The following is a 21583-nucleotide window of genomic DNA, read 5'->3' as shown; positions in this document are numbered from 1 at the left end:
ATCTGGTGATGGGAATAAAACTGGAACCAAGTGGTGGGAATGGTCTGGGAATCTGGTGGTGTGATAAATTTAGGGATGAGATGAGGATTGGATTGCGAATATATCTTGGGGATGAATTGTGTACATCACCCTAACCATCCATGGCATTCCTCCATTTCTTAAAGCTGGTGAATTGAATTGTTACTTCAGAGAGCTAGCACAGAGAACAATGGGCCAAATGGCTTTCTGTTTTGTAACAATTGTAAGATTCTGTGCCAAGATGACTTGGGGAGTTTTCTCCGTGATGAAACAAGACTATTATATTTCTTGTGTACAGCTCCAGAAAATTCTTGAATCCTCCTGAGGCTCTCTGTATGTTTGTGTCTCTTTCTAGGCCGCCAATCTCTAACCCCCTCGGTGCCACCCCCTGTGATTGAGAATCCAGAGGTGGCCAGGAAGCAAGAACTGAGAGAGCATATATACACAGAGTATCTGGGAGCACTGGAGGATGAGGGTGAGTGAAGCCTTCACAGGGGCTGAAGGAGAGGGGTCATGTCCATAAACAGCAGCACGATCCTCAGTCTGTCCAGAGAATTCAGTTACCGTTCCCAATCCTCAATGTAATTCTGGCACTGCTTGACTATTTCAGTTCTCATTGATAGTTTTGCGGGAAAAGTTTTAAAATTACAAGGGAAAAGGGAAAACCAGCCAAGTTTTTTTTTCATTTTGATTGTACCTCAGCTAATTCCAGTTGTGGACATCCCAGTTTCAGGCATCCTTTATTCCAATTCTAAATGTTGGATCATCACATGATGCAGCCCACCTTTACAACATCCTACTTTTACTTCTGCCTGTATTTATCGACCAACTCTCTCGGTTTAACAAATAAACCACCATTATATCTTCCACTTCCAGGAAACTGTCCACAATGTTCAAAGTCGTCTTCAAATTCCCAGACAATAAAGTTCACTACAATACAGCAGCTTTATAACCAGAGCCACCCCAAAACTGTTATATTTAAAAACAAGGCAGAGATCCCTCACAAAGCCAGTCAATTCAAAACTCCTGCCAAAAGCCACTGCTGCTTATGATCCCAGCCCAAGTTATTTCTGGACGAGTCAGAGCCTGACTGAAATCTGATTTGGTAAACTCTGTTTGGATTTTGTTTTGTCTGAATGAGGTGGTCTTTCACTGAAAGCACAAACTTCAATGCTGCAGGTTTGAACTGAACAACAAAACACAACTTTATTAACAAATGCCGGTAAAATAGAATAGACCAAGATATTAACACTTTACACAAATTTCAAGATTTTGAAACGTGCAGTAAAATAATATAATTGTATTAATCCCAAAAGGGCCCATTTACGGTACTCACACTCGGGAGAATTCTCTTTTCAGTCACTCCAAAGAGTTTACTTTCGTTCTGCCTTTAACTTCCAGTCTGGAAAGTCTCACAGTCTCTTCTTTGAGCCTTCGTACAAATGACCTTCAATTTTCTCAGCATCTTCTCCCTCCCTTTTTAAACAGTGGGGTTACATTTTCCATCCTCCCACCAGACACCACCATGTTTATACCCACATACTCAACTTGTCTCAATCACCTTGAACCCACCTTATATCCTCCTCACGATCCAGTCTCTCAGCAAACTTGGAAATGTTACATTTGTTTTCCCCATCCAAGTTATTTATACACATTGTTAATAGCTGGAGATTAAGCTCTGATCCCTGCATTACCCAAACTCTGCCACTCAGTAAAAGGAGAAAGTGAGGTCTGCAGATGCTGGAGATCAAAGTTGAAACTTTATTGCTGGAACAGCACAGCAGGTCAGGCAGCATCCAGGGAACAGGAGATTCGACGTTTCGGGCACAGGCCCTTCTTCAGGAATGACCATTCCTGAAGAAGGGCCTGTGCCCGAAACGTCGAATCTCCTGTTCCCTGGATGCTGCCTGACCTGCTGTGCTGTTCCAGCAATAAAGTTTCAACCACTCAGTAAAAGACCCATTTATTCCCACTCGATGTTTCCTCTCTGTCAACAGATTCTCACTGTATGCCAATACATTACCCCTTTCCCATGTGGTTTATCTTTAACCCCTTATGAGTGCAAGTATTAAAAGTCTTCTAAAAATCCAAATACCTGACATCCACCTGTTCTCCCTCATCCATTCTTAGATTGTTACCTCCTCAAGAATTCAGAAGGACAGTTAAGCATGATATTCCTTTCCTTAACCCGTGCTAACTTTGTCTAATCCCCTGAAAGCTCTCAAAGTGTTCTCATTGAGTCATAGAGTCATAGAGATGTACAGCATGGAAACAGACCCTTTGGTCTGACCCGTCCATGCCGACCAGATATTCCAACCCAATCTAGTCCATCTGACAGCACCCGACCCATATCCCTCCAAACCCTTCCTATTCATATACACATCCAAATGCCTCTTAAATGTTGCAATTGTACCAGCCTCCACCACATCCTCTGGCAGCTCATTCCATACACATACCACCCTCTGTGTGAAAAGGTTGCCCCTTAGGTCTCTTTTATATCTTTCCCCTTTCACCCTAAACCTATGCCCTCTAGTTCTGGAGTCTCCGACCCCAGGGAAAAGACTTTGCCTATTTATCCTATCCATGCCCCTCATAATTTTGTAAACCTCTATAAGGTCACCCCTCAGCCTCCGAAACTCCAGGGAAAACAGCCCCAGCCTGTTCAGCCTCTCCCTGTAGCTCAGATCCTCCAACCCTGGCAACATCCTTGTAAATCTTTTCTGAACCCTTTCAAGTTTCACAACATCCTTCCGATAGGAAGGAGACCAGAATTGCACGCAATATTCCAACAGTTGCCCAACCAATGTCCTGTACAGCCGCAACATGACCTCCCAACTCCTGTACTCAATATTCTGACCAATAAAGGAAAGCATACCAAACACCTTCTTCACTATCCTATCTATCTGCGACTCCACTTTCAAGGTGCTATGAACCTGCACTCCAAGGTCTCTTTGTTCAGCAACACTCCCTAGGACCTTACCATTAAGTGTATAAGTCCTGCTAAGATTTGCTTTCCCAAAATGCAGCACCTCACATTTATCTGAATTAAACTTCATCTGCCACTTCTCAGCCCATTGGCCCATCTGGTCCAGATCCTGTTGTAATCTGAGGTAACCCTCTTCGCAGTCCACTACACCTCCAATTTTGGTGTCATCTGCAAACTTACTAACTGTACCTCTTATGCTCACATCCAAATCATTTATGTAAATGACAAAAAATAGAGGACCCAGCACCGATCCTTGTGGCACTCCACTGGTCACAGGCCTCCAGTCTGAAAAACAACCCTCCAGCACCCCCTCTGTCTTCTACCTTTGAGCCAGTTCTGTGTCCAAATGGCTAGTTCTCCCTGCATTCCATGAGATCTAACCTTGCTAATCAGTCTCCCATGGGGAACCTTGTCGAACGCCTTACTGAAGTCCATATAGATCACATCTACTGCTCTGCCCTCATCAATCCTCTTTGTTACTTCTTCAAAAACCTCAATCAAATTTGTGAGACATGTTTTCCCACTCACAAAGCCATGTTGACTATCCCTAATCAGTCCTTGCCTTTCCAAATACATGTACATCCTGTCCCTCAGGATTCCCTCCAACAACTTGCCCACCACCGAGGTCAGGCTCACTGGTCTATAGTTCCCTGGCTTGTCTTTACCGCCCTTCTTAAACGACGTTAGCCAACCTCCAGTCTCCCGGCACCTCACCTGTGACTATCGATGATACAAATATCTCAGCAAGAGGCCCAGCAATCACTTCTTTAGCTTCCCACAGAGTTCTCAGGTACACCTGATCAGATTCTGGGGATTTATCCACTTTAACCGTTTCAAGACATCCACCACTTCCTCCCCTGTAATCTGGAAATTTTGCAAGATGTACATTTGGATGGGTATATGAATAGGAAGGGTTTGGAGGGTTATGGGCCGGGTGCTGGCAGGTGGGACTAGATTGGGTTGGGATATCTGGTCGGCATGGACGGGTTGGACCGAAGGGTCTGTTTCCGCGCTGTACATCTCTGTGATTCTATGATTCTATGTCACCATCTATTTCCCTACAGTTTATATCTTCCATATCCTTTTCCACAGTAAATACTGATGCAAAATATTTATTTAGTATCTCCCCCATTTTCTGCGGCTCCACACAAAGGCCGCCTTGCTGATCTTTGAGGGGCCGTATTCTCTCCCTAGTTACCCTTTTGTCCTTAATATATTTGTAAAAACCCTTTGGATTCTCCTTAATTCTATTTGCCAAAGCTATCTCATGTCCCCGTTTTGCCCTCCTGATTTCCCTCTTAACTATACTCCTACTGCCTTTATACTCTTCTAAGGATTCACTTGATCTATCCTGTCTGTACCTGACATATGCTTCCTTCTTTTTCTTAACCAAACCCTCAATTTCTTTAGTCATCCAGCATTCCCTATACCTACCAGCCTTCCCTTTCACCCTGACAGTTCTGTTATTACATCTTTTCTAATAGTCTCTAGCATTTTTCACAGTTCGGGTTATTTTTATTTGATTTGATGTATTATTGTGACATGTACCCAGGTACAGTGAAAAGTTTTGTTTTGTGTAGTACAGGCAGATCATACCGTACAGAGATCATAGGGTGACTGAACACAGCATGGAGTACAATGTTACAGCTGCAGAGAAGGTGCACAGAGAGCAAGATCAACATTAAGTTCAAAATTACAGAGGTCCATTCAGTAGTGTAATAACAGCAAGGATGAAACTGTCCTTGAATTAGTTGGTAAGTGTGTTTAAGCTTCTGTATCTTCTGCCTGATGGAAGAGGTTGGTAGAGATTGTAACCGGGGTGGGAGGGCTCTTTGATGTTGCCTTTCTGAAGAGGCGAGACGTGTAGACAGATGGAAGTTTGGCTTGTGTGATGGCACTGCTCTGCCCAAGACCAAAGGAATTACAGAGAGTTGTGAACGCAGTCCAGGCCAACACGGAAAAGTTTAAAAATACGTACCAACAGATTCAAGAACAGCTAGTTCTCCGCTGTTATCAGACTTCTGATCAGACCTCTCATATATTAGAGTTGATCTTTCTCTGCACCTTCTCTGTAGCTGTAACACTACATCCTGTATTCGGTTTGGTTACCCTGATGTACTTAAGTAAGGTGTGATTTATCTGGTTAGCACACAAAACAGTACTTTGCATTGTGTCTTGGTACATGTGATAATAATAAATCAAATCAAATCAAACTTTAACATTTCCTTACTGGATTTCACACTATAACTCTGAGTCCCCCAACCCAGCCTACATCAGCATCTGACATCTCCTGTTACAACTGCTTCCTTTTTAGCCTTTATCAGTCGAGGCTTGAATTATCAGAGCAGGGAGGCTCTGGTGGAGCTGTACAGGAGTTTGGGGAGGCCACAGCTGGAGGACTGTGTGCAGTTTCTGGTGCCCACACTATAGGAAGGATGTGATTGTACTGGGAGGGGGTACAGAGGGGATTCACCAGGATACTGCCTGGGATGGAGCAGGTTAGTGATGAAGACAGGCTGGAGAAGCTCAGGGTGGTTTCTTTAGAGCAGTGAAGGCTGAGGGGGAACCTGATAATGGTCTATAAGATTATGAGGATCATGGACAAGAGGATAGAAAGCATCTCTTCCCATTAGTCAAAGGGTCAATAACTAGGGGAAATAATTTTAAGGTGAAATGCGGGGCATTACCTCCTTGAACTGCTGCAGTCCTTAGATCGTAGGATAGCCACAGTACTGTTAGGGAGGGAGCTCCAGAATTTTGCCTGAACACACTGTCAGAATGGCAGTATATGTCCAAGTCAGAATGGACTTTTGAAAGTTAGGTGCGCTACATCAACTACACTCCCTTCATCCACCCTCACTGTTAACTCATGAAAATAACCATCAGCAGATGAACTACTCCCACCTGCCGTTCCGTTCTATCTTATTGATGGAAATCTTGAATGTGCTGCCTCGGTGGGTATTTGAGGTGGGAAACCTCACAACCTTTAAAAGTTGTGGTTGAGCACTTGAAATGTCATAACATTCAAGGCCATGAACCTGGCGCTAGAAAGTGGGACTAGTGTACACTTCGTGTTTTTTAGGCAGGATGGGCCTAAAGATGTCTTCTGGACTGTATGATTCACCCGCCCTCACTTTCTCTTCCATTCTAGTTTCCTCATTCTCATTCCCTATACCTGTGTTATTGATGGTCCCTCAGCCAAACCCTTGCTGCCCCATTTCAAAATTGATTCTCGACAAATCCCCTCAAACATCGCCACTTCTCACTCATTCCAGCTCATCTTCAGGAAGCCCCTCCCACTGACTGAGCAAGCAGCTGTGTAAACAGCACTTACAGTGAGGGGCAGGCTGTTTGTTTTGGAAAGGTGCAGCAATCCCTCCCACAATCCTCAGGGTTTAGAAAACAGCCCTTTTCTCATTTCAGTCCACAACCCGACATACAGAGACATAAAAGAGATACAGTCTTTACTGAACACGGTTGTACACAGACATGGAAACTGGCCAAGAATGACCAAGGCAGTCAACAATCGAGAGTAAATCAGCTAGAAACCTGAAGTCAGGTGGGGAGAGCATCTTTAATTGTTTCTAAGATTGAGAGTAGCGATAGTAATTGTGATCCTGATTTCTGTTCCTAGGTCAGGAGCACAGACATAGGATGCTTCCTAGTTTTGCAATCCTGACCCAGGGAATTCTGGTCCAGGAACTTGGATTAACATTTGGATGGCTGGGTTTTCTTGGAGGTGGGCTGGATGATCCTGGTATAAGAGCAGAGGCTGATGGTTGCAGATGCAGTCTGGCACAGCACTGGATGGAAGTTTTTATTAACAACAGAATGAAACCTAAAGCCCACACTCCCACTCACACACACCACCTTCCCCTAAACAAATCTCTCCAGACTCCATCCATGCTAACCCATACCCTCTATTCCACTCCAGCCACCCTCCATGGCCCCTCACACCTTCAGGCTGACCTATGCCCCAGTCATCACCATGGACCTTTCAAACATCCATGAACTTAATGCCAGCTCGTGCCAGCCCTTCCAACAGCCTTCCCTTTCCACGTGAAACCCCTTTGTGTCTACCCTTGGCAAACTTCAGCAGCCATGCTAACCTCAAATACAGTTGTGCATTTATCAACCATGTCACTATTAAAAACATCATTGATCTAAAAAAAAATCAAATTCTTTCAATTAATCACAATGAAAACAAACATCTCACTCAATTACTTAATCCTTTATGAAAACAAACATTTTCTGTTCTAGAGATAGTTGGAACTTTAAGATACTCACCTTGAGAGGTACCTCACTGTGTACTTGAGCTAATAAGCAAATCCTGTAATGGCTTTGGCAACAGGCACACTGGCATACTTAGCATGGAATCTTTTTAACTCTAAAATTTTTAACATTCCTTTAACAGATTGACGATTCTAAAAGAGTTATGCAATTATATGGATCATTGCTCATCTCTCCCTGGAATATTGTGTACATGTGACCGGTCTATGTAACTGTGGAAAAGTATATTTGCCAGAGAGCGACTGCAACAAAGATTCATAGAAACACAGATAATAGGAGTGGGGGTAGGCCAATCAACCCTTCAATCCTGCTGCCCCATTCAATATGATCATTCAATAATATCATCCAACTCAGTCCCCTGTTCCCACTTTCTCCCCATACCCTTCGCTCTCTTTCACCCAAAGAGCTGTATCTAACTCCCTCTTGAAAACATTTAGTGTTTTGGTCTCAATGCTTTCTATGGCAGAGAATTCCACAGCGTCACCACATTGTTGATGAAGATAGTTCTTCTCATCCACATCCTAAATATCCCATATCCTTCATCTATGACCCTGGTTCTGGACTCCCAGGTCATTGGGAACATCCTTCTTGCATCTATCTTGTCTAATTCTGTTAGAATTTTATAAGTTTCCGAGATCCTCCCTCATTCTTCTAAGCTCCAGTGAATATTGTCCAGATACTGATCCAATCTCACTTTACACTTCAGTCCTATCAGACTGGTAAACCTTTGTTGCAGTCCCCCCCTATCACCAGGACATCCTCCTTCTGATAAGGAGGCAAAAGCTGCCCACAATACTCCAGGTGTGGTCACTCCAAGGCCCCATACAAATACAGCCAAACCTGAATCCTCTCACGATGAAGGCCATTCCCCTTCTTCACCACCTGCTGCACCTGTTTTATTTCAGATTTCCAGTGTCCACTGAATTTTATTTCTATTTGACAGAACTTTCTCTGAATAAGGGGCTGAGCCATTTAGACTCAGCTGAGAAGGCATTTCATTGTATCTTTGGAATTCTCTGTCAGAGTGATCTGTGATAGAACATAGAACATAGAACAATACAGCACAGAACAGGCCCTTTGGTCCACGATGTTGTGCCGAACATTTGTCCTAGCTTAAGCACCTATCCATGTACCTATCCAATTGCCGCTTAAAGGTCGCCAATGATTCTGACTCTGCCACTCCCACAGGCAGCACATTCCATGCCCCCACCACTCTCTGGGTAAAGAACCCACCCCTGACATCTCCCCTATACCTTCCACCCTTCACCTTAAATTTATGTCCCCTTGTAACACTCTGTTGTACCCGGGGAAAAAGTTTCTGACTGTCTACTCTATCTATTCCTCTGATCATCTTATAAACCTCTATCAAGTCACCCCTCATCCTTCGCCGTTCCAACGAGAAAAGGCCTAGCACTCTCAACCTATCCTCATACGACCTATTCTCCATTCCAGGCAACATCCTGGTAAATCTCCTCTGCACCCTCTCCAAAGCTTCCACATCTTTCCTAAAGTGAGGCGACCAGAACTGCACACAGTACTCCAAATGTGGCCTAACCAAAGTCCTGTACAGTTGCAACATCACTTCACGACTCTTGAATTCAATCCCTCTGCTAATGAACGCTAATACACCATAGGCCTTCTTACAAGCTCTATCCACCTGAGTGGCAACTTTCAAAGATCTATGAACATAGACCCCAAGGTCCCTCTGCTCCTCCACCTTACTAAGAACCCTACCGTTAATCCTGTATTCCGCATTCTTATTTGTCCTTCCAAAGTGGACAACCTCACACTTGACAGGGTTGAACTCCATCTGCCACCCCTCAGCCCTGCTCTGCATTATCTCTAATATGATGTGGGGGAGCTGGTGTTGGACTGGGGTGGGCAGTGTTAAATATCACACAGGTTTATAGTCCAACAGGTTTATTTGAAAGCACATCGGGTCACTGTGGAACAGGATCATAAGACTCAGAATTGATAGCGAAAGATTACAGTGACATGCAACTGAAATGACATACTGAAAAAACATAGATTGTTGTTAAGTCTTTCATCTTTTAGGATGGGATGCAGGTTTCGCTTCATTAATATGTAAATCCCAGAACTTCTTTTAAGTCACATTCTTGAGATAACTTAAGTTTTATTAAAATACAAGATGACATCTCAGCTTAGACAATGCATTAAAGGTGTGAGGTTCGAGTCTGTCTGTATCCCAACCTTGAGTCAGACTGGCTCTATTTCCACAGTGGAATTTACAAAATATTACATGGATTGACTGCCTGCAGATTGTGCATTTTTTGAGCTAAAAATGCAACGCCATCCATGCTCTCAAAACCAATCACAACATTGTCATCAAACCAGCAGATAAAGGAGGAGCCAATGTCATTCAGAATAGAACAGATTACTGCAAGGAAGTGGACCGACAACTGAACAACCAGGAACACTACAGGCAACTACCAGCTGATCCGACCAAAGAACACACCCGAGAATTAAACACATTGATCAGGACTTTGGATCCAGCCCTTCAGAGTTCCCTACGCGCCCTCATCCCACGTACTTCTCGTGTAGGCGACCTCTGCTGCCTTCCAAAGGTACACAAAGCCAACACACCGGGACGTCCCATCGTGTCGGGCAATGGGACCCTATGTGAGAATCTCTCTGGCTATGTGGAAGGCATCTTGAAACCTATTGTACAGGGGATCCCCAGCTTCTGTCGCGGTACTACGGATTTCTTACAGAAACTCAGCACCCACGGACCAGTCGAACCAGGAACATTCCTCGTCACAATGGACGTTTCCGCACTCTACACCAGCATCCCCCACAATGACAGCATCGCAGCAATAGCCTCAGTACTCAACACCAACAACTGCCAGTCTCCAAACACCATCCTACAACTCATCCGCTTTATCCTCGATCATAACGTCTTCACCTTTGACAACCAGTTCTTCATCCAGACACACGGAACAGCCATGGGGACCAAATGTGCACTCCAATATGCCAACATTTTTATGCACAGGTTCGAACAAGATTTCTTCTCTATGCAGGATCTCCAACCGACATTGTACACCAGGTACATTGACGACATTTTCTTCCTCTGGACCCATGGTGAGGAGTCACTGATAAAACTACACGCCATCAACAAGTTTCATCCCACCATCAAACTCACTCTCACCTATCTGTCTCATTCTTGGACACGTGTGTCTCCATCAAGGATGGGCACCTCAGCACCACACTCTACCGCAAACCCACAGATAACCTCACAATGCTACACTTCTCCAGCTTCCACCCAAAACACATTAAAACAGCCATTCCCTATGGACAAGCCCTACGCATACACCGGATCTGCTCAGATGAGGAGGAATGTGATGGACACCTGAAAGTACTCAGGGATGCCCTCATAAGAACGGGGTACAATGCCCAAATCCTCGACCGCCAGTTCCGACCTGCCACAGCAAGGAACCGTAATGACCTCCTCAGGAGACAGACACGTGCTGCAACCGACAGGGTACCCTTCGTTGTTCAGTATTTCCCAGGAGCTGAAAAACTGCGCCATGTTCTTCGCAGCCTACAGAACATTGAACACCTCACCAAGACCTTCCCCACACCTCCACTGCTTGCCTTTAAACAACCACCAAACCTCAGACCATTGTTCACAGCAAACTGACCAGCCTTCAGGACAACATCGACCACAACACTGTACAACCCTGTCAAGGTAGGTGCTGCAAGACGTGTCAGAGTGTCGATACAGGTACCACCATTACACGTGGGGACACCACCCATCATGGACGTGGCAGGTACCCATGTGACTCAGCCAACGTTGTCTATCTCATACGCTGCAGGCAAGGATGCCCTGAGGCATGGTACATTGGTGAGACCGAGCAGAGGCTACGGCAATGGATGAATGGGCACCGCACAACAATCACCAGACAGGAGTGTCCTGTCCCAGTTGGAGAACACTTCAGTGGTCCAGGACCTTTGGCCTCAGATCTTTGGGTGACCATCCTCCAAGGTAGACTTCAGGACAGGCAACAACACAGAGTGGTCAAGCAGAGGGTGATAGCCAAGTTCAGTACGCATGGGGATGGCCTCAATCAGGTCTTTCGGTTCATGTCACAATACAGGTGACCCCACTGCACTACACACTCTCACACACACTCACACAGATGCACACACACTCTTACATACTCACACACTCATGCAGACCCTCTCTCATACACACACACACGTGCACTGCCCACATTCACATCCATGCACAAACCCTCTCACAGGTTTGTATCCCATCACACTCATGCAAACACACCTTCTCTCTGGACTCACACTCACATGCACACACACACTCTCTCTCTCTCATGCACACACACACATATAAGTCTACACGGTGAATTTGTATTTCCAGAATTATATTTGCAGACACATTCTATTTTGCTCAAAAAGCACACAATCTGCAGGCAGTCAATCCATGTAATATTTTGTAAATTCCACTTTGGAAATAGACTCAGTCTGACTCAAGGCTGGGATACAGACAGACTCCAACCTCACACCTTTAATGCATTGTCTGAGCTAGGATGTCACCTTTGGTTATAAAACCTTAAGTTATCTTGATAATGTGACTTAAACGGAATTCTGGGATTTACATATTAATGAAACGAAACCTGCAATCCATTCTAAAAGATGAAAGACTTAGCAATCTAGGTTTGTTCAATATATCATTTCAGTTTCATGACATTGTAATCTTTTGCTATAAATTCTGTGTCTTACAATCTTATATTCCACAACCCCTGATTAAGGAGCAGTGCTTCCAAATAAACCTGTTGGACTTTCACCTGGTGTTGTGTGATTTTTAGCAGTGACCAATCATTGAGTATGTCCAAGATTGAGGTAGATAGATTTCTATATATTGAAGACATTATGGGGTATGGGGACAGAGCAGGAAACTGATGCTGAAGTAGGAGATCAGCTGTAATCCCATTGAATGTTGGAGCAGACTCGAAGGGCTGAATGGCCTCATCTTGCTCCAGGTTTTGTAAGCTTTCTGTCTGCCCCAAGGTAAGCTGTGATTGACTTGTATTTCCAGCACAAGCTGTCAGGCTGCGACTGGAGCGGATCAAACTGAAGGCCATGGCTGTGGTCCAGGAGCTGAAATCCAAAGCAGCAGAAATCTTCACCATCATGGAGGATCAGCTCGGGGCCCGGTTCCTGCAGGAAATGGAAAGGTACTGCAGTTATCGTCCTGTTCTGGCAGCAGCTGGAGACAGCCCAGGACGTGAGAACCCTCCCTGCCCTTTCACTCCAACCGTCAACCCCCACCTATTCTCTTTCATTCCACACCCATCCCACCCTCTCCTCTTAATAGCCCCAATGTCCCTTTGCTGCGTCCCTATCCTCCACCCTCTCCTCCTCTTCCTCTCCCTTTGCTCTCCATCCCTCACCATCTCCCCTTCCTTTCAGACCCATTACTCCTGCCCACGTCTCCCCTCTCCACACCTCCATCCCACCCAGCTTTCCTCCTCCTCTTTCTCAGCTCTCCCCTCCAGACTGCAATATACTCCGTCTCTCTCTCTCTCTCTTTCTCCTTTTATAGTTCCTGTTCCATCCCTCCCTTATTCTCTCCCATTGCCTCTCCAAACCTCTCAGAACTTGAGCTCTTCAGCACAGTGAACATTGAGGGTGCAGATAGAAATGGGCACACCTTCAGTTGAAGTGTTGAGGAGGCCTGTGTACACAATCAGGTTGTTTGCAAAGAGACCATTCCACAACCACCAGGCGCATCCACACTGAGCTCACTGAACTGTTGATTAATACAACCCATCAACACCCTTTCACTTGGATTGATTCACATTGAGGTAAACCAACAATCGTTTTTTATTTAAAGGTTCCCCAGAAGATTCTAAATTACAATACTTACAAATAGACAATCTGCATGAATTATGTTGGTGTATTGTTGGGGCCCGTTGCCTGAACTGTTGGTTGGTAAGCGATTAACCGTTGGAAGTTCGGTGTGGCCAGCTACAATTTCCTATGGAGGCAGATCCCACAGGACAGCACATTTAGGGAGAGGAAGCAGATTCTGGCTTCGGTTCTGCAGCTGGAGGACTTATCACGGCCCAGTTCGACAGTGTTAAAAATCACACAACACCAGGTTATAGTCCAAGAGGTTTAATTGGAAGCACTAGCTTTCGGAGCGACGCTCCTTCATCAGGTGGTTGTGGAGTACATGATGAAGAAGCGTCGCTCCGAAAGCTAGTGCTTCCAATTAAACCTCTTGGACTATAACCTGGTGTTGTGTGATTTTTAACTTTGTCCACCCCAGTCCAACACCAGCATCATCAAATCAGTTCTGCAGTCAGAGAGATCTACAGCACACATCAGACCCTTCGGCCCTTGGAGTCTGTGCTGGTAAAAAAACAACCATCTAATTATTCTAATCCCATTATCCAGCACTTGGCCATAGCCTTGTATGCCTTGGCATCACACAGGTATGTATAAATACTTCAACAACGTGATGAGGGTTTCTGTCTCGACCTCCCTCACCAGAGAAACGGCAGATGGAGTTTAATCTGGACAAGTGAGAGGCAATATGTTTTGGGAGATCTAATGCAAGAGGGAAATATACAGTAAATGGCAGGACCCTTAAGTAGCATCAACACTCAGAGGGATCTAGGTGGACAGGTGAATGTGGCAACACGAGTGCACAAGGTGGTCACGAGACATATGGCATGCTGGCCTTCATTAGTTAGGACATCTCAAAAGTTAGGCTACAGCTTTCTCGAATTTTCGTTAGGCTGCACCTGGAATATTGCATGCAGTTCTGGTCGCTACACTATCAGAAGGTTGTGGAGGCTTTGGAGAGGGTACAGAAATGGTTTGGACAATAGACAATAGGTGCAGGAGGAGGCCAGGATGTTGCCTGGTTTGGAGGGTATTAGTTAGGAGGGCAGTTTGGACACAGTTTGTTTTCACTCGTACATCAGAGCTGAGGGGGTGATCTGATAGAAGTTGTGGGAGGCATGGGTACGATTGTCAATCACTAGAGCATATAGGTTTAGGGTAAAAGGGGGAATGTTTAAGGAGATGTGTGAGGCAAGTTTTTTTCCACAGAGGCTGGAATGTGCTGCCAGAGGAGGTGGGAGAGACGGATACAATCGCAATGTTTAAGAGGCACCTGGACAGAGACATGAATAAGGACGAGAGGAATAGAGACCACACAGAGGTAGAAGGTTTTCACTTTAGAAAGACAATAGACAATAGGTGCAGGAGTAGGCCATTCTGCCCTTCGAGCCTGCACCACCATTCAATATGATCATGGCTGATCATCCTTAATCAGTATCCTGTTCCTGCCTTATCTCCATAACCCTTTATTCCACTATCCTTGAGAGCTCTATCCTCATGAACCTACACTGCACTCCCTCAATAGCCAGAATGTCTTTCCTCAAATTTGGAGACCAGATCTGCACACAGTACTCCAGGTGTGGTCGCACCAGGGCCCTGTACAGCTGCAGAAGAACCTCTTTGCTTCTATACTCAATCCCTCTTGTTATGAAGGCCAGCATGCTATTAGCCTTCTTCACTACCTGCTGTACCTGCTTGCTTACCTTCATTGACTGGTGTACAAGAACACCCAGATCTCTCTGTACTGCCCCTTTACCTAAATTGATTCCATTTAGGTAGTAATCTGCCTTCCTGTTCTTGTATGTTGGCACAGTCTTAGTGCGGCAAAGGGCCTGTTCCTGTGCTGTACCAGTCTGTGTTCCCCCCTCAACCCAATCCCCTTTGCTCCAAGGGCAACAACGCCAGTCTGTGTAATCCCTCTGTATCACAGAATCATAGAGGTGTTATGCACAGAAAGATGTCACTTAGCCCATGATGCCAGTACTGGATCTTCAAACAAGCTCATGATCTCATTCCAATCTCCTGCCTACACCCCTGACCACAAATAACCAGACAGTGCCACCTTTAATGTCTCACAAGCTCACCCTCTCTCCCCCACTCTCTCTCGCACTCTCCCCCACTCTCTCCGTCTCTCTCCCCCACTCTCTCTCGCTCTCTCCCCCACTCTCTCTCCCTCTCTCTCACCCACTCTCTCTCCCTCTCTTTCCCCCACTCTCTCCCTCTCTCTCCACCACTCTCTCCCTCTCTCTCTTCCCCACTCTCTCCCTCTCTCTTCACCACTCTCTCTCCCTCTCTCCCCCACTCTCTCCCTCTCTCCCTCTCTCTCCCCCACTCTCTCCGTCACTCTCTCCCTCTCTCTCCCCCACTCTCTCCGTCTCCCCCTCCCTCTCCCGCACTCTCTCCGTCTCTCTCCCCCTCTCTCTCCCTCTCTTCCCCACTCTCTTACTCTCTCCCTCCCTCTCTTCTCCACTCTCTCCCACTCCATTCCCCTCTTTCGCCCTCTCTTCCCCACTCTCTCCCTCTCTCTCCCCCACTCTCTCCCTCTCTCTCCCCCACTCTCTCCCTCTGTCTTCCCCACTCTCTCCCTCTGTCTTCCCCACTCTCTCCCCAACTCTCTCCCTCTCTCTCCCCCACTCTCTCCCTCTCTCTCCCCCACTCTCTCTCCCTCTCTCCCCCCCACTCTCTTCCTCTTCTCTCCCTCCCACTCCCCCACTCTCTCCCTCTCTCTCCCCCACTCTCTCTCTCTCCCCCACTCTCTCCCTCTCTCTTCCCCACTCTCTCTCCCTGGAGGAGAAAGTGAGGTCCGCAGATGCTGGAGATCAAAGTTGAAACTTTATTGCTGGAACAGCACAGCAGGTCAGGCAGCATCCAGGGAACAGGAGATTCCACGTTTCGGGCACAGGCCCTTCTGCAGGAATGACACTCTCCCCCACTCTCTCTCTCTCCCCCACTCTCTCCCTCTCTCTTCCCCACTCTCTCTCCCTCTCTTCCCACTCTCTCCCACTCCATTCCCCTCTTTCGCCCTCTCTTCCCCACTCTCTCCCCCTCTCTCCCCCACTCTCTCCGTCTCTCCCCCACTCTCTCCCTCTCTCTCCCCCACTCTCTCCCTCTCTTTCCCCCACTCTCTCCGTCTCTCTTCCCCTCCCTCTCCCTCTCTCTCCCCCACTCTCTCCCTCTCTCTCTTCCCCACTCTCTCCCTCTCTCTTCCCCACTCTCTCTCCCTCTTTTCCCACTCTCTTCCCCTCTCCCTCCCTCTCTTCCCACTCTCTCCCACTCCATTCCCCTCTTTCGCCCTCTCTTCCACACTCTCTCCCTCTCTCTCCCCCACTCTCTCCCTCTCTCTCCCCCACTCTCTCCCTCTCTCACCCCCACTCTCTCCGTCTCCCCCTCACTCTCCCGCACTCTCTCCGTCTCTCCCCCTCTCTCTCTCTCTTCCCCACTCTCTTCCTCTCTCCCTCCCTCTCTTCTCCACTCTCTCCCACTCGATTCCCCTCTTTCGCCCTCTCTTCCCCACTCTCTCCCCCACTCTCTCCGTCTCTCTCCCCCACTCTCTCCCTCTCTCTCCCCCACTCTCTCCCTCTCTCTCCCCCACTCTCTCCCTCTGTCTTCCCCACTCTCTCCCCAACTCTCTCCCTCTCTCTCCCCCACTCTCTCTCTCTGTCTTCCCCACTCTCTCCCCCACTCTCTCCGTCTCTCTCCCCCTCCCTCTCCCTCTCTCTTCCCCACTCTCTCGCCCTCTCTGCCCCACTCTCTCCCTCTCTCTCCCCCATTCTCTCCCTCACTCTTCCCCACTCTCTCCCTCTCTCTCCCTCACTCACTCCGTCTCTCTCCCCCCACTCTCCCTCTCTCTCCCCACTCTCTCCCTCTCGCTCCCCCACACTCTCCCTCGCTCTTCCCCATTCTCTCTGACTCTCTCCCCCTCCCTCTCCCTCTCTCTTCCCCATTCTCTCCCTCTCTCTTCCCCACTCTCTCCTTCTCTCTCTGTCCACCACGTGGACAGTGTGGGCAGGAAAGATGGGGGGGAGATGATGTATTGCACTGATTGAACAGTCCAATCCTTTAGCACCTGAAACTGTGGTAGTTCTGGGCCAGGAGGTGTTTGAGGTGCCGGGTATCTGTCCTGTGCATCAGAGAGACAGCATGGAGCGCTGCAGTGAGGGAGGATGGACTTGTTGGTCAGTGTGATGGCACACCCCAGCTACATCCCAGTGTGCTCTCTAACTGGGTGTGTGGTGGATCACTCAGTGTGCTCTCTAACTGGGTGTGTGGTGGATTACTCAGTGTGCTCTCTAACTGGGCGTGTGGTGGATCACTCAGTGTGCTCTCTAATTGGGTGTGTGGTGGATCACTCAGTGTGCTCTCTAACTGGGTGTGTGGTGGATTACTCAGTGTGCTCTCTAACTGGGCGTGTGGTGGATCACTCAGTGTGCTCTCTAATTGGGTGTGTGGTGGATCACTCAGTGTGCTCTCTAACTGGGTGTGTGGTGGATCACTCAGTGTGCTCTCTAACTGGGCGTGTGGTGGATCACTCAGTGTGCTCTCTAATTGGGTGTGTGGTGGATCACTCAGTGTGCTCTCTAACTGGGTGTGTGGTGGATCACTCAGTGTGCTCTCTAACTGGGTGTGTGGTGGATCACTCAGTGTGCTCTCTAACTGGGTGTGTGGTGGATCACTCAGTGTGCTCTCTAACTGGGTGTGTGGTGGATCACTCAGTGTGCTCTCTAACTGGGCGTATGGTGGATCACTCAGTGTACTCTCTAACTGGGTGTGTGGTAGATCAGTCTGTGTGCTCTCTAACTGAGTGTGTGGTGGATCACTCAGTGTGCTCTCTAACTGGGCGTGTGGTGGATCACTCAGTGTGCTCTCTAACTGGGCGTATGGTGGATCACTCAGTGTGCTCTCTAACTGGGTGTGTGGTGGATCAGTCTGTGTGCTCTCTAACTGGGCGTGTGGTGGATCACTCAGTGTACTCTCTAACTGGGTGTGTGGTAGATCAGTCTGTGTGCTCTCTAACTGAGTGTGTGGTGGATCACTCAGTGTGCTCTCTAACTAGGCGTGTGGTGGATCACTCAGTGTGCTCTCGAACTGGGCATGTGGTGGATCACTCAGTGTGCTCTCTAACTGGGTGTGTGGTGGATCACTCAGTGTGCTCTCTAACTGGTGTGTGGTGGATCACTCAGTGTGCTCTCTAACTGGGCGTGTGGTGGATCACTCAGTGTGCTCTCTAACTGGGTGTGTGGTGGATCACTCAGTGTACTCTCTAACTGGGCGTATGGTGGATCACTCAGTGTGCTCTCTAACTGGGCGTGTGGTGGATCACTCAGTGTTCTCTCTAACTGGGTGTGTGGTGGATCACTCAGTGTGCTCTCTAACTGGGTGTGTGGTGGATCACTCAGTGTGCTCTCTAACTGGGCGTGTGGTGGATCACACAGTGTGCTCTCTATCTGGGTGTGTGGTGGATCACTCAGTGTGCTCTCTAACTGGGCATGTGGTGGATCACTCAGTGTGCTCTCTAACTGGGTGTGTGGTGGATCACTCTGTGCTCTCTAACTGGGCGTGTGGTAGATCAGTCTGTGTGCTCTCTAACTGGGTGTGTGGTGGATCACTCAGTGTGCTCTCTAACTGGGTGTGTGGTGGATCACTCAGTGTGCTCTCTAACTGGGTGTGTGGTGGATCAGTCTGTGTGCTCTCTAACTGGGCGTATGGTGGATTAGTCAGTGTGCTCTCTAACTGGGTGTGTGGTGGATCAGTCTGTGTGCTCTCTAACTGGGCGTGTGGTGGATCACTCAGTGTGCTCTCTAACTGGGCGTCTGTTGGATCACTCAGTGTGCTCTCTAATTGGGTGTGTGGTGGATCACTCAGTGTGCTTTCCAACTGGGCGTATGGTGGATCACTCAATGTGCTCTCTAACTGGGTGTGTGGTGGATCACTCAGTGTGCTCTCTAACTGGGCGTGTGGTGGATCACTCAGTGTGCTCTCTAACTGGGTGTGTGGTGGATTACTCAGTGTGCTCTCCAACTGGGTGTGTGGTAGATTACTCAGTGTGCTCTCTAACTGGGCGTGAGTTAGATCAGTCTGTGTGCTCTCTAACTGGGCGTGTGGTGGATCACTCAGTGTGCTCTCTAACTGGGCGTGTGGTGGATCACTCAGTGTGCTCTCTAACTGGGCGTGTGGTGGATCACTCAGTGTGCTCCCTAACTGGGTGTGTGGTGAATTACTCAGTGTGCTCTCTAACTGGGCGTGTGGTAGATCACTCAGTGTGCTCTCTAACTGGGTGTGTGTTAGATCAGTCTGTGTGCTCTCTAACTGGGCGTCTGTTGGATCACTCAGTGTGCTCTCTAATTGGGTGTGTGTTGGATCACTCAGTGTGCTCTCTAACTGGGCGTCTGTTGGATCACTCAGTGTGCTCTCTAACTGGGCGTCTGTTGGATCACTCAGTGTGCTCTCTAATTGGGTGTGTGGTGGATCACTCAGTGTGCTCTCTAACTGGGCGTGTGGTGGATCACTCAGTGTGCTCTCTATCTGGGCGTGTGGTGGGTTACTCAGTGTACTCTCTAACTGGGCGTGTGGTAGATCACTCAGTGTGCTCTCTAACTGGGCGTGTGTTAGATCAGTCTGTGTGCTCTCTAACTGGGTGTGTGGTGGATCACTCAGTGTGCTCTCTAACTGGGCGTCTGTTGGATCACTCAGTGTGCTCTCTAATTGGGTGTGTGGTGGATCACTCAGTGTGCTCTCTAACTGGGCGTGTGGTGGATCACTCAGTGTGCTCTCTAACTGGGCGTGTGGTGGATCACTCAGTGTGCTCTCTAACTGGGCGTGTGGTAGATCACTCAGTGTGCTCTCTAACTGGGCGTGTGTTAGATCAGTCTGTGTGCTCTCTAACTGGGTTTGTGGTCGATCACTCAGTGTGCTCTCTAACTGGGTGTGTGTTAGATCAGTCTGTGTGCTCTCTAACTGGGTGTGTGGTGGATCACTCAGTGTGCTCTCTAACTGGGCGTGTGGTGGGTTACTCAGTGTACTCTCTAACTGGGCGTGTGGTAGATCACTCAGTGTGCTCTCTAACTGGGCGTGTGTTCGATCAGTCTGTGTGCTCTCTAACTGGGTTTGTGGTCGATCACTCAGTGTGCTCTCTAACTGGGTGTGTGGTGGATCACTCAGTGTGCTCTCTATCTGGGCGTGTGGTGGATCACTCAGTGTGCTCTCCAGCTGGGTGTGTGTACTCTCGGTGTGTGATGGATCACTCAGTGTGTACTCTGGGTGTGTGATGGATCATTCAGTGTGTACTCTGGGTGTGTGGTGGATCCCTCAGTGTGTACTCTGGGTGTGAGATGGATCACTCAGTGTGTACTCTGGGTGTGTGGTGGATCACTCATTGTGTACTCTGGGTGTGTGGTGGATCACTCAGTGTGTACTCTGGGTGTGTGGTGGATCACTCAGTGTGTACTATGGGTGTGTGATGGATCACTCAGTGTGTACTCTGGGTGTGTGATGGATCACTCAGTGTGTACTCTGGGTGTGTGTTGGATCACTCAGTGTGTACTCTGGGTGTGTGGTAGATTACTCAGTGTGTACTCTGGGTCTGTGGTGGATCACTCAGTCTGTACTCTGGGTGTGTGATGGATCACTCAGTGTGTACTCTGGGTGTGTGATGGATCACTCAGTGTGTACTCTGGGTGTGTGGTGGATCACTCAGTGTGTACTCTGGGTGTGTGGTGGATCACTCTGTCTGTACTCTGGGTGTGTGATGGATCACTCAGTGTGTACTCTGAGTGTGTGATGGATCACTCAGTGTGTACTCTGGGTGTGTGGTGGATCGCTCAGTGTGTACTCTGGGTGTGTGATGGATCACTCAGTGTGTATTCTCGGTGTGTGATGGATCACTCAGCGTGTACTCTGGGTGTGTGATGGATCACTGAGTGTGTATTATGGGTGTGTGGTGGATCACTCAGTGTGTACTCTGGGTGTGTGGTGGATCACTGAGTGTGTATTCTGGGTGTGTGATGGATCACTCAGTGTGTACTCTGGGTGTGTGGTGGATCACTGAGTGTGTATTCTGGGTGTGTGATGGATGGCTCAGTGTGTACTCTGGGTGTGTGGTGGATCACTCAGTGTGTACTCTGGGTGTGTGGTGGATCACTGAGTGTGTATTCTGGGTGTGTGGTGGATCACTCAGTGTGTACGCTGGGTGTGTGGTGGATCACTGAGTGTGTATTCTGGGTGTGTGATGGATCACTCAGTGTGTACTCTGGGTGTGTGGTGGATCACTGAGTGTGTATTCTGGGTGTGTGATGGATGGCTCAGTGTGTACTCTGGGTGTGTGGTGGATCACTCAGTGTGTACTCTGGGTGTGTGGTGGATCACTGAGTGTGTATTCTGGGTGTGTGGTGGATCACTCAGTGTGTACGC

At 47.9% G+C, this 21583-nt stretch overlaps 2 protein-coding genes across 2 annotated transcripts in view; one reads left to right on the top strand and one right to left on the bottom strand.

The window, feature by feature from the left end:
• Window positions 1-21583, top strand: part of spef2 (sperm flagellar and cilia associated 2) — an 894484-nt gene that overhangs the window by 764646 nt on the left and 108255 nt on the right. Inside the window, exons 29-30 of the mRNA XM_087994173.1 lie at window positions 374-493; window positions 12363-12501. Of these exons, the coding sequence (XP_087850299.1) occupies window positions 374-493; window positions 12363-12501 (259 nt within the window). The remainder of the gene's footprint in view (window positions 1-373; window positions 494-12362; window positions 12502-21583) is intronic.
• Window positions 12404-21583, bottom strand: part of LOC122558013 (ciliogenesis and planar polarity effector 1-like) — a 445779-nt gene continuing 436599 nt past the window's right edge. The window contains exon 4 of the mRNA XM_087975303.1: window positions 12404-12484. The gene's annotated coding sequence lies outside the window, so the exon portion shown is untranslated. The remainder of the gene's footprint in view (window positions 12485-21583) is intronic.

The sequence above is a fragment of the Chiloscyllium plagiosum genome, unplaced genomic scaffold (assembly GCF_037043375.1).
Source record: "Chiloscyllium plagiosum isolate Xiang-an unplaced genomic scaffold, Cpla_swu_hap1 HiC_scaffold_2, whole genome shotgun sequence".
In the NCBI taxonomy this organism is placed as follows: domain Eukaryota; kingdom Metazoa; phylum Chordata; class Chondrichthyes; order Orectolobiformes; family Hemiscylliidae; genus Chiloscyllium; species Chiloscyllium plagiosum.
This window is presented reverse-complemented; position numbering and strand designations above follow the sequence as displayed.